At 38.0% G+C, this 12,622-nt stretch overlaps 1 protein-coding gene across 2 annotated transcripts in view; it reads right to left on the reverse strand.

The window, feature by feature from the left end:
• The window catches only part of dmxl1 (Dmx-like 1), a 73,291-nt gene that overhangs the window by 42,523 nt on the left and 18,146 nt on the right, over positions 1-12,622 (reverse strand). For both annotated transcript variants that reach the window (XM_015377134.1, XM_015377133.1), the window contains exons 13-20: positions 11,242-11,950; positions 10,800-10,921; positions 9,442-9,531; positions 9,079-9,181; positions 8,865-8,987; positions 7,428-7,643; positions 3,073-4,313; positions 1,549-1,804 (exon numbers count right to left, since the gene is read on the reverse strand). In XM_015377134.1, the coding sequence (XP_015232620.1) occupies positions 1,549-1,804; positions 3,073-4,313; positions 7,428-7,643; positions 8,865-8,987; positions 9,079-9,181; positions 9,442-9,531; positions 10,800-10,921; positions 11,242-11,950 (2,860 nt within the window). The remainder of the gene's footprint in view (positions 1-1,548; positions 1,805-3,072; positions 4,314-7,427; positions 7,644-8,864; positions 8,988-9,078; positions 9,182-9,441; positions 9,532-10,799; positions 10,922-11,241; positions 11,951-12,622) is intronic.

Here is a 12,622-nt window from a genome sequence, read left to right on the forward strand (position 1 = left end):
GCACCTCGCTCTTCTAGCGGGTCAAACTTCACAAGTTCTTTTCCGCAATTTCGGTCATAAAAACAAAACAAGCTGGCCTCGACACTGTGTGCAGTCAGCTACAATTTGGGAGAGGTGCAGCGGAGCGTCTCTCCAGGGGGCGGGGACGTCTGGAGCCAAGGTATTGCATTGCACTCATTGCACTGATTATGTGCAGTATTTTTGCAGTATTTTTTGATGCAACTTTTCTACTTCTGTTATTTGCTGTTGTGTCTAAAAAAAAAAATGCATAACGATATTACAGCTTTCATTGATTTATTTCAAACTTGAAACTTTGTTTAGCCTGTAAGGTGTAAAAAAAAAAAATAAAAAAAAAATAATTAACCGATTAATCGAATCGAGGTGTATTCTAGAGTATCGAAAATAATCGAATCATTGGGTCAGGAAATCGATACTGAATCGAATCGCCATGATGGATGTGATTTACACCCCTAGGTTTGACTTTCAAGTACAAATATGTGATTCCACTGGCATATCATTTTACCTACCTAGTAAAATTGAGTGTAAATACACTTATTTAAAGAAAAGTTTACTCAAATTTAGTTTTCTTTTTGCAGCGTAGTAGAGAAGTTCAACAAAACATTTGTTGATTCAGCCTTCAGGTTGCTTTCATCTTGCCAAAGAGGAGTGGGTGTTTGGATGTTTCTAAATTTTTAACAATCAAACAACTATTTGGCTGAAAGATTAAAGCTTTAGATGAACAAAAAACAACAGAATTTTAAACAAGTGGATCAAACTTGAGTTGTTGGTCCTGCTTGCAATGCCTGGTCGGTGAATCAGTGCTGTCTCTAAGGAGCTGTCCATTTCTCCACTAACTAGTAGGCATTTTTTTAGACATTTTTTCGGCATGTGTAATTTAATAACTACAGGGGAAAAATTTATTCATTTTTTTTTTTTTTTCAAAGCCTTTTTTTATTTTTTAAAACTTTTTCAGAGCAACAGTGTCTAGAGATAGACGAAAAGAACTTCAGTGCCTGAAGCCAGTGTCTTCCTTTGAGGTCTGAGACCTGCTGTGAGACACTAAGAGGAAAAACATGAAGGTTGACTCTGACGTGAATTCAGATGTGTTTATATTTTAATAAATATTTTTAAAATTTTAGAAAACTAGCTCCATCCCAATTTCGGTCAGCATCACAGGCAGTTCAATGAAAGAAGACCTTTAAAAAGTCGGTAAAATGTTTACATCTTTGCAGGAATAAGTATGTTTTAATGTACTCTAGTTATAGATAGAAAGCCGTTTTCACTTCCTGGGACATATCCAAATAAGTAGCTAAAAACTTAAAAGTACCAGAATAATAAATCAAATATTTGGGTTAGAGCAAAACTGCCCTTAGAGAGACATTTCTTATACTTTATTAGAGCAAAATTGCTTTGAAGTAATTCAGTGAATATTTTAACTCAAATGGTTTTAAAACCAGACTGAAAAACTTCTTAACTTTGCAAAGATCCAGCTGAATGTTTTATGTCCAATGTAGATCATTTTGAAGAACCGCTATGCTGTAAACTTACCGAGATGTGGCGTATCCTCATCAGCTGCCAGCAAAGCGTACAAAGGCAGGGGAGGGACGGAGCTGATCTCTGTGTAGTCAGGGCTGGAGCTTTCTGATTTGCTGAATATCTTCTGGTCCCTGGCTGTGCTGCCTCCTACACTGATAGTCCGAGAGCGCACACGTTTCTCCGGATGGGTGGCATTGTCCTTAAGTATCACAATTTCCCCAGCGATGCATTTTACTAAGTGTGAGAGGATTGCTTTGGCACGGTGAACCTTAGGACAGACAGATTATGTTACAAACATTTATCAAAACATTTTTATGAGTCACTTTACAAAATAAACATTTACAAGAAAGGTATGTCCTCTCTCCTTGGCCACAAAACCCATCTAAAAAAAAATTTTTTTTTTGACAGTAAAGTGAATTAGTACAAGGTTTATAGAATGATAAAACAGATTTGAGTGTAATTCAGTTCTGTGCAGTTTGAGAGTTTCTGCTGACAGAAATGAAGCAAAAATCTACATTGAAATAACAGCTGTTCTCTGCACAAACCTCTTGAGCTACAAGAGCAAATTTTGGCAAATTCTTTATACCTCAATGATTTCAAAATAGTCAATCAGAAGAAAGGTACTCCAACAGTGGTCGCTTCTACTACTACGCTTCAAAACACATCTTTGCAAACTGCACATTTCCAACAGAAGTTGAACATTAAGAAAACATATTGCCAGTCGCATATAGAAGATTTTTTCTCATAATAATGACAAAATTTTCTGATTAATTTTTTAAGATAAAAGAAAAGGCCATAAAGAAAGAGGTGGTTGACCCTATTGCCCGATCCACAATGAAGAGATTTGCTGTAATCGCAAAAGTATTTTGTTGTTTATTTTATTTTGTGGAAACTGTGTAACCAAACTGATCTGGAGTTTTGGGAAAACATAAACAATAAAAAAAAATAAAACTAGGTCCCAAAGGTAAAAATCAGATAATGCTGGTTTTACATTTTTGTGTGTACATGTAAGCAACATGTTTGTTTTTTTATCTTAACATGTTTCTCATGACTGAAATCAATGCTTCTGACCTGATAAAGTTTCAATCTCCAAGCCTTAGATGCTGGTTAGCATTTAAAGCAATGGTTTGATTGGTAAGGACATACATTTTTTTCCTAATTTGAAAAAGGATAAAATATATTCCAACATGCCAATGTGTATTAAACTGGAAGTGAAAACTCCTTTACATTTACCGTTACATTTAATCTCCAACTTCTTGTTTTAATATATTTTTATATTCAAATCTCTCAGTAGTTTTATGCTCAACTTTAGAAGAGCTCCTTTGAACACATCACCATGTGTAGCAATTAGACTTTAACATAAACAGAGGTTTATATAAAATAGAAAAGGAGCAGATTGCGCCTGTAATTCTCAAAGGTAGTGTCTGGGACGTTTCTACACTGCAGCAACAGAGATAACCAAGAAATCCTAATTAACTAAAATTGCGAATCAATTTAAAAAACCAAACCAGAGAAATTTCTCTACTTTGTTTTTACCTTGCCCAGATCCATGAGCTCCAGTAACTGTACTGGATGGTATTGGGGCAGAGTAGGAAAGAGTTGGTGAGCTGCTTCAAAAAGTCCAGAGTCTTCCATCTCCACAGGAAGGTCATAGACGGTTTTCTTCCCACTAAGTTTCTGCGCCAGGCTCATCATTGATCTTGTTAGGGATCTTTTAGGCAGGGTTAGTGACGCTGTGGGAGGACCGGTGGTGAAAACGTCCTCCTGTCTGACAGCTGAGAGTATAGAGGAGACGCTGCTGCCGATGTCCGTGTCTTGGACAACGGTAACGCTGGGTTTAGGGGGAACTGGGGGTTGCCATTGGGAGTAAACATGCATCTCACAGTCCATTCCCACAACCAAGATTCCATCCCGAACCCAGGAGAGGGAGACTGGGATAGGCAAGGAGCCTTCAACGGAGGAAATCAGATTGACAGATCGAAGGAGAACCAGACGGGACAGAATTTGCTCTCTGTTTGTTTCAGAAGACAGGCCTAAATCTGGAGGCTTGCCAGAGAGACGGCCATACATATAAATCTTAGTCCCAATGCCAACAGTCAATATATGTGACCCATCTTCTTGGGAAACCCAGTCTAAATGAACCGGGCTCCTATTAGCAGAACCAGGACAGTTTCCATTAGCTGCAGAGAAGTCTGTGTTATTTGCATGATTGGCATGTCCATCAGTGGAGCCGCAGAAAGTTGAGGGTTCTGTTTTCTCCAGGACTATAGTTTGCTCCAATATCCACTGTGAACCACCAGTGGACTCACACTGAAAGGTGCTGATGTGAACTGCTGGTTCCCTTGTGATGGCTGGGTTAGGGCTGAGAGCAAGACTTGGACAAGGCTTTAAGGTAAGAGACGGGGTCAGGTAGGCGTTGTTGCAGAAAGGGGAGGATGACAAGGCTGGAGGAGAAGGTAGTAGTCTGTGAGAGCTCAGGTGAGGCGTTGAGTTGAGTGGTGGGTTTGTCGCCTGCCTGTAGGCCACAGCGATTCTTCCAGAGTGACAGCAGCTCACCTTGATGGGCTGACCGGGAATGGTAACAGCGCTGCTGTTGGGAAGCGTCTCCTCCACCAGCAGACGCCACTCTTCCCACTGATACACCAAATGGTCGACAGTGGAGGGTTCAGTTCTCAAAACGTTACACCTCCAGAACCGCACCTTTCCATCAGAACAGGAAGTGGCAAGGAGATAAGGCACACGGCCTGACGGTAGAGAACACGATGCACTCAGATGGCCTGAAGAGAGGTGGAAAGAACTGAATTAAACCCTCTTCACATTTCAACACAAAACCCAATCGTATTTTAGCTAACTTTTACTACAAAAGAAATTCAAATTACAACATGTTATCACCTCATTGCCATACGGACAGAAAAAGAACAAATTTGTAGTTCTGTATCCGTCTAACTCTAAAGTCTGTGTGCTGTATATCTATATAAATGTTTAGATTTTTTGCAAGTATCCTGACTGACCGGAAACAATGCATGGTTTAGTAACCTTGAACTTAAATCATTCTTTTTTTATATCTGGTTTGGTCCAGTTTCGGAATTTTAATTTAACACCAGTAAAAATCCAATATAAACAAAACAGACAAAAACAAAAAAAAAACAATCTTTGGTTTGAAGCTTTTTGGAATCAAAATCCGTTAGATTTAATATAACATTGAAACAAGGGCATATACAAAGGAAAATATCTATGAGCTGTACTTTAAGGCCATTTTTAACAACATTCTGTAAAGGAGGAACACTGTGCATGCTGCCTCTTTAATTGCTGTAGCATTTCTTAACTTTTGGAAGTAGTACGCATGGAGGGTTCAAGTGTCACATGCATTTAGAGCATTACATGACACCATGTCTGCTATGTTTCAAATTACTTCTTCAACATATCTGTAGATTTAATTAAAAAAAATGTTTTAAGTTATAATTTTATCATCCCATTTACCATTAGAAAGGTAAAACGTCCTAAAACAATCACTTTATCAATCCTTAATTGCAGTTCAAAATATGAGCTTAGGAATCCCTGAATATTGCAAGTTTAAAAAGGACTGCAGCCTTAGGGCATACAACCAGATGTTTCCAATGTATGTTGCCTTTTCTCTAGAGATGAGTGAAACCGAATAACAGCAGGTCATAATGCTATTTTTGTTTTTGTAGAAGATGTTATTTTAAAAATACCTTTCAGACTTTATAACAACAATTTGCATCAAACAGCATTAAATTCTGTAGGTTCAATTTAGTGACTTCATTGTGCTTTGTAGAGAAATGGAAAAACACAAACCTCACTGCAATGACTGAAACCTTGTGAGAGCCTAGATAATATACCATAAAAAATGTGTGACTCAGGGACAAAGTTCAACATTAAAAAAAAAACTTTTTCCCTGATCTCTTCTCCCTAGTCATCCTATCTGCAACTTCTGTTTTTTTTTTTTTTTAACTCTGTTTTATTAACAACTACATTTAACAAAACTGTAGGTGGCATGGAAAAGCCACATCCACCAATAAACCAAGAAACGATGCGTTTGCCACCAAAGTACCAAACTGTGTCTCTAGATTAATGTATGATGACATAATAAGGCTCTTCCCACCTCTCAAACTCAAGAGGTACAGCTCCTTATCCGACTTCTGGGCTTACATTTGGATATAAATGTGATCACTCATTGGTATCTAACAGTAGATAAAGAAACCAGTAAGACTGGGTAATTATTTAAAAATTACAAATAACCGAATTTGGAAGGGACAAATTTGGAAGGAATAAATGCTAATAAAGAGTTCTTTAAAAAGAACAAGAAATACCAATACGCTTAACGGGATTCAATACCATCAGAATGGCAAACTTTCATCCGTTTTTGACTCATAACTGCTAAAATAGCTTAAACTAACTTTGTAATGCCCCTAGCTGCAAACAATGTGGTATATTTCCTTTTTTTGTTAAGCATGTTTGTTTTACAACCATGTTTCACAGCTTGATTTTCATTGCCCTTTAAAATAAGGTCAACTCCCAATGGGGCTTGTTGACATAAAATAAGTTTTTGAAGGTGTATGGCATTTGTCTATTTCTTGTCTATTTTTTCTATTAGACTTATAAGAGAAAAAAAAAACAAAAGAATATGATAATCTGATGTGATAGGGAAAAAAGAAAATCTGAAAATTAGATTTTTAAGACTTATCGACCAACCCTAGACAGTAGTCAGGAGGTGAAAAGTACTACCTGCTTCCATGAACTCTTATACCGCATTTACACTACCCTTGAAAAACCGATCCGAGCTCGGATCAGTTAACCAGGCCGAGCTCGGTTCTGACGACCATTTACACATCACGCTATCTCGGTTCCTTGACTCACCGCCTCCTAGTGACGATCTGCAGTATTACTGCCAGTATTGAAGGAGGAAATCAAGCAGTCGGTGGCAGTAATGCACCAAAACTTGTTTGCCAACCGCCATAAAACACAAGAAGAAGATGAAGAAGGAGTGAATCAAGCAAATCAAAATGGCGGTGCCCATCACATTCAGAAAGTTATGCTTGATTATTATTGTTGTACTTCGGTTTTATTGTTTAAAATGCCATTATTTAAAATGTTGTGTGGAGAAGATTTTGGATTGTTGTTTATAGTTGAAGAAGTAGTTGTTCTTCTTCTGTTTCTGGAGGGGCATTACCGCCAACTACTGGAATGGAGTGTGAATCGCGATGTGCAGCCAGACGGAGATGACGCGATCTGCTCATGCGCTCTTGTTATCAGAGAACCGAGCCAGGGAAAAACTGAGCCGAGCCCACCTCTGGAACTGGTCTGCAGTTATCTCGGTTTGGTTGTGTCTAGCTCGGTTCAGTTCAGTTTGCTTTCCATTTACACACGATAAGTTATCTCAGTTACTGAGCTCGGACCGGTCTCGGCACGGTTTTTCAAGGGTAGTGTAAATGGGGTATATGGTACCATTATAAGAATTACAGAACATGAAAACAAAAAAAAGATGTTAAATAATTCCCCTTTTCTGTAGCGTCTGAGGACGTGAGGGACGTATACAGAAAAGGTCGGGCCCCTGAAAAAGAACCAGAACAATAAGCTACTGTAAAGAAAGAAAATTTAAAGAATTAAGAGCAGTAGTGGGTTTAATTCATTCAAAGGCTTTTTTTTTTTTTTATCAAATCAGACTTTGTTCAGACATGAAAGAAAGAAAAAAATCTTGTCCTTTTAAATCTGGGGTACGAGGCCTTTTCTTTATCATTACAGGAACATAATTTTTTTTTATTTGTTTTTTAAATAAGCATTGATTGAAGAAACCAGTGTTTCATGTTTTGTTGAAATCCAAACCTCGGTGTGTCTGTAATTATTCATACATGATCATTTTTTACTCTCACCTGCTGAAGGAGTAATGCTGAGGACTTCAACCCCTTGTGGCAGAGCCATCTCTTGGCTGCACAGCATGTGCGTGGTCAGGCTCAGACGGCATGCGCTCTTTAAGTTGGAAGTGCAAGGTTTACTCTTCAGTACTGGAGAGGTGGGCACGTCGAAGATGAACTGAGACCCGGTTATGGGAGAAACTGGGTTGATTTCTTTCTGTCCTGTAGGTTCCTCTAAAAGTGGGAAGAAAAAAGCATTAGTGTTGGACTTAGTTGAGTCATACAATCATATTTCCCTGTATCATGGAAACCAACTTATACTTAATTTGGAGGCAAAAAGATTTTAATTGTATGGCACCAATTATATACAAAATGGTTAAAAGTGGTTGATGTGTAAACTAAGGTACAACACCCAAAAAGGTTAAATTCCAAGGTAATAACACAATAAAGAGTTGAAAGTAAACAAAAAGTACCCTCAAAAGGAACTTTACAACAAAGAAATAGCTGAGAACTTAAAATGAACCTCTGATATTTAATCTTTACCGCCTCTATCTCGATGACTCATTAACACTGTGGAGATGTTCTTATTGTGTCATGCTGAGCTGTGTGTTTTCAGCATAGCTACAAATTGTACAGCATATTAAATAAAAGCACACAAATATAGAAAAATATAGAGCTCTGAAGAATACAAATTAGTGACGTTTGGACATAAAGATAATAAAAAGCTAAGTGCTTTATAAGATTAAATCCAATTTGGTAAAGCATCAGACAATTCTATCCACTACAAATCAGTTTGCAAATAAACCCACATTTTAACGGTTTATAAATACAGAATAAATGATCTGATGTGGCCAGCATCCCAGCAAGCAGTTTCGAGGTAATTTAAAAAAAATAAAAATCTAACTTTTATTTTCAATTTTCATAACTTATAATAGAGGAATCTACTCTAGAGATTTCTTTAAAAACTGTTTCAATTCATCACATTTTATCGGCCAAAACTGGCCTAAATGAAGGCCTGTCATTCACCTAAAGGTAAAGCAGCTAAAATGCCAATATTGTACTGAGCATAATTCAAACACAGTTTGCCTGTAGAATTACTTTCATTTACAGTCATGAAATCACAGGATTGTCGGGAGACTCATTGAGCTAGAGAAAGAAAACCAAGGAATGAAAAGGAAGTGGGGGGTTCAAATATCACCAAAGAAGGAAAACAAAACATCAGATTGTTTTCATATAAAGTCATCTAAATCTTGGCCATATTGGTCAGGATTTTTCCTTTAAGAGATTAACGATCTGAATGGATTCCTTCCGGTTTAAAAAACAAATAAAACGTTAAAACTATCCATTATGAAAACTTTTTTATGTCACCGAATTAAAATGCAAAGCAATAACAGAACACTTCATCTAAATTCTTCAAACCTTATGATGTAGCACAATGTTACTCAAAGTACTCACCTATAGTGACAGGACAAGCTGCCAGATGTAGATGCCACATATGGAGCAGAGAGCGACCTGTAGGTGTCAATTCCACTACCACCAGAAAAAAATGTCCCGAGAAGGCCGGCTTACTGGAAGCTTCTAGGAGACGAGCACAAAACCAGAAAATAATCAAGAACTTGTACCAATTAAACACATTGCAAATGTCCAAAACAAACAGAAATGTTCTTGCCGATAGAAGGAGAACAGGGAACGTCTTGAATGTCTTCTGTTTTGACACTGCCGAGGATCAGCTCCTCTTCAAAGACGTGCAGAAGCTGGATCTCCTTACCTTGCTGTGGAGAACAGCAGCAGCAAATGTTATCAAGCTAAATCCTATGGACTAGTTTGAAAGGCTTCTTATACGAGTGCAGAAAGCCACACTGGAAGTCTGTGTGCATGTAGTCACACAGGCAAACGTCCAACAGGCTCATGCCTATTGAAACATGCTGCAGCACTAAGGTACATTCAGAATCAGCAACCCCTTATATGTGTCAGATTTTTGTGTGTAAGATGTAACATTGTGTCTCTAATATTAGATATCATGCATACTTACAAAGTCTGTAATGGCATCCAGCTCAATGATACAGCCTGGTTTTGCTGTGGACTGCTGACTGATGATGTTAAACACCTCCCCAACGTATTTCTGAAATAAAATAACTAAAATGAATTTATCAAAATAGTAACCTAAACAGAGTTAAACTGATGGAAATCTAGAACAGTTAGACAAGGAGTGCTGCTAATGTCATAAAACAGGCTATGCCACTAGTTAAATAATAAAAGCAATCACATAAACTTGTCTAAAAAAACTTTAAGGAAGCTCCAACTCTCTCATTGATGTGTAGCACCATAAATCTCTTGTCAAAAAACCTACTAGATGTCCTAATGAGATTTCAGGGAGCTTTTATGAATCAGTTTTTCCTGAATTAAGGAATGTTCTGCCTGTGTATTCAAATTTTTTTTCAACACTGTTACCAACAGAAATAGTTCTTCTTAATTCACCTTAAAATTTCCACTGACATTTATCTCCGTTTTATAATGTTACTGGACCAAGATAGCAAAACCAAAAAAGCAACACTATTTTAGATAACATGGAGGATACAAGTCAAATTATTTCCTTAAAGGAGTAAGAGAAAAAAAAATCTGCTAAAACAATAAATTTACCATTCTGCTTATTCAAACTTATCTGAACTGCAGATAGTAGTGTTCCAGATCGTGAAGCTCTGTATAAATGATGTAACATTTGCATTAAAATGATACTTTATCTGTGCCATATTTAACCAAAGCACTTTAAGAATACTATACAAATTGTATATCTTGCAAAGTAAGCCTGTAATTGTATATGAATCACAGTTTACGATGATTCTACAAAGAAAAACAAGACCGACATCTATTGCTGTTATTAAATTAATTTAGCAGTAAAAAAAAATAAATGAAATTTTAGATTTTATTTTATTCTAAAATTTAGACTTTTTGTAGAAAGATAAATTAGATTTTAGAACAATATAATTATCTACTTAGAAAACTTACTGCTGATCCTGAAAAATCTGTGACAGCTGTCCCCATATTTAAGGGATGAAACATAAAGAAATCACTTTTAAAGTCAATTTAGTCTTTGAACAGCTTAATGCACCAGCTGTACTCATGTGCAGCTGTTGGTTAAATTCCCCGTTTGTGCTTATCTGCACGGAGGAGTTTGGGTTCATTAGATGGTACAGTATGGGAAGGCAAATCTGGACATCAACTGCTTTTTGCCCAGTATCTAAAATAAAATAAAAAAGTTGCATTGCAAATATTCTGCATGTGAGAACGGAACCCACACGGTCGTTACACCTGATATATTCAGAAGGAATACATGTAACATCACACACACCTACTGCTAACTATAGTTTACCCTCCGTTTGGATCACTCACAGAAATCTCAGGGTTGGAAAGCTCACTCAGAAGTTTCTTTGCCTCAATAACAGCCTGATAGAGCCTGAGTGACTGGCCGTCACTCGCCACAAAGCAAGCGCTGGGAGAGTTGCAGTAAACACCTGAGAATGGAGAGAAAAAAAGGTTAATGTAGACTTAACTCCATTGGTGAAACTCTTAGAAGTAAATATGCACATTTTAGCAGCAACTCATTTGAAATCTGACCCTTGTAGGTTTAACATCTAACACAATTGCATTTTTAGAAATTATTTATGCAAATTATGGTGAATTCGAGCCAATTGACCTCAAGTGATCATAGCAGATAATTCAGGAAAAACAGAAAACTCTAAATTTCCATCATTAGACTGAACAAACTACCTAAAAAATAAGTTGCTTTCATCATAAATGCTCATTGTAAAGAAACCGTAAAGCCAAATCTCACCTAAACAGCTGCTGGGAATGAGTGTTGGTAGCCAGGCTACATTGGCAAAAGCTGAGGCATGCAGGGAGTTTATCCTAGCAAGCTCTGAGACCCCGCCTGACAAAGACAGCGGCCCCACAGGGTCCACCCTCCACAGAATCAGCTCACTGTAGATGGCATTGGGATCCTGGGAGACCCCTCCGAGGGACACACGGGCGGGTCGTGACCCACGAGAAAGAGATGGCAGATTAGTGGAGTAGGACTCCGGAGGAGCAAGGATGCTGTCAGCCTCTGGCGTCTTCAAGGCGTTGTGGTGTGAAGTGGTGAGGAGAAGAGGGAGCAGGGAGTGACAGGCCAGGTCATTGAGGTGGAAACGGTGACCACAGTAGCGTGATTTGTGAGAGACACTAAGCACTGTGGAGAAAGCAGAGTCCTCTGCAAAACTGACAGCCCACTGGTTCAGAGAGCCGTCATCATGTTTGGAGATCATGAGAACGTTGGGGGTGAAAATGCTCAGTCTGAGGCTACTGCTGGATGCAGCCTTTCCATGACTCCCATAATTTATTAGAACAGATCTGGTTCGAGACAATGAGGTCCCAGTCGGCCGCTGTCTGCCGTGTTGAATGGCCAGATCCACATTCTTGTTGCAGGCGTACATAACCACACTGTGGCTCAAGGAGATTGCGTCACCTGTAGGGAAAGCCACAGGAATGCGGGACACAAACGACACCTGGGAGAAAAGAAACAAAACACACACAAGTAACGCAAACTGGAGCAAGAAAAACTTGAAGCTCAATTTAAATTATTAAGAAGGGTTTGAAATCCTTTTCAAGGCTGGAAAAAAAAAAAGGCAAAAGTTCTTCCGGAGCTAAAGCTACTGTGTCAATACTGAAACCTCAAAGTTAACACGCTGGATCATTAACTTTTATCTCAAAACAAAAAGCAGGAGACAATTTCTCAACTCCTGTCAAGAGGTGTGTGGCAATATAAGATAAAAAAAATAAATAAAATAAATTAAAAAAAAAAATCAAGCCAACCCAAAAATAATTAAGACACAAGGGACACTATAGCCGTTGCTTTTGCTTCCTTTCATTTGCTTCATTTATGGGGAAAGAAATCAATCAATTCTTATGGTTAAAAACATGCTCAAAGTATTTTGTTGTTCTTCTCCAAACAATTTTAATTTCTGGATAATCTTTTGTTGATAAATCCTTCATTTTTTTGAGATGGTGGGATTTGTCTCTTATAATCTTCCTCATAAGCTGCTTACTTACAAAAGCAGCAGCATCACTGTATAGAGCGTTTTCAGGAGTATCAATTCCACTTTAAACATCCCTCCCACAGCCTGTGATGGTAAAGCTTATGCTTTGCTGAATTTTAATGGGACTGCATTGGACAGACC

This window comes from Cyprinodon variegatus, unplaced genomic scaffold (genome assembly GCF_000732505.1).
Source record: "Cyprinodon variegatus isolate N-32 unplaced genomic scaffold, C_variegatus-1.0 Scaffold147, whole genome shotgun sequence".
Lineage (NCBI taxonomy): Eukaryota > Metazoa > Chordata > Actinopteri > Cyprinodontiformes > Cyprinodontidae > Cyprinodon > Cyprinodon variegatus.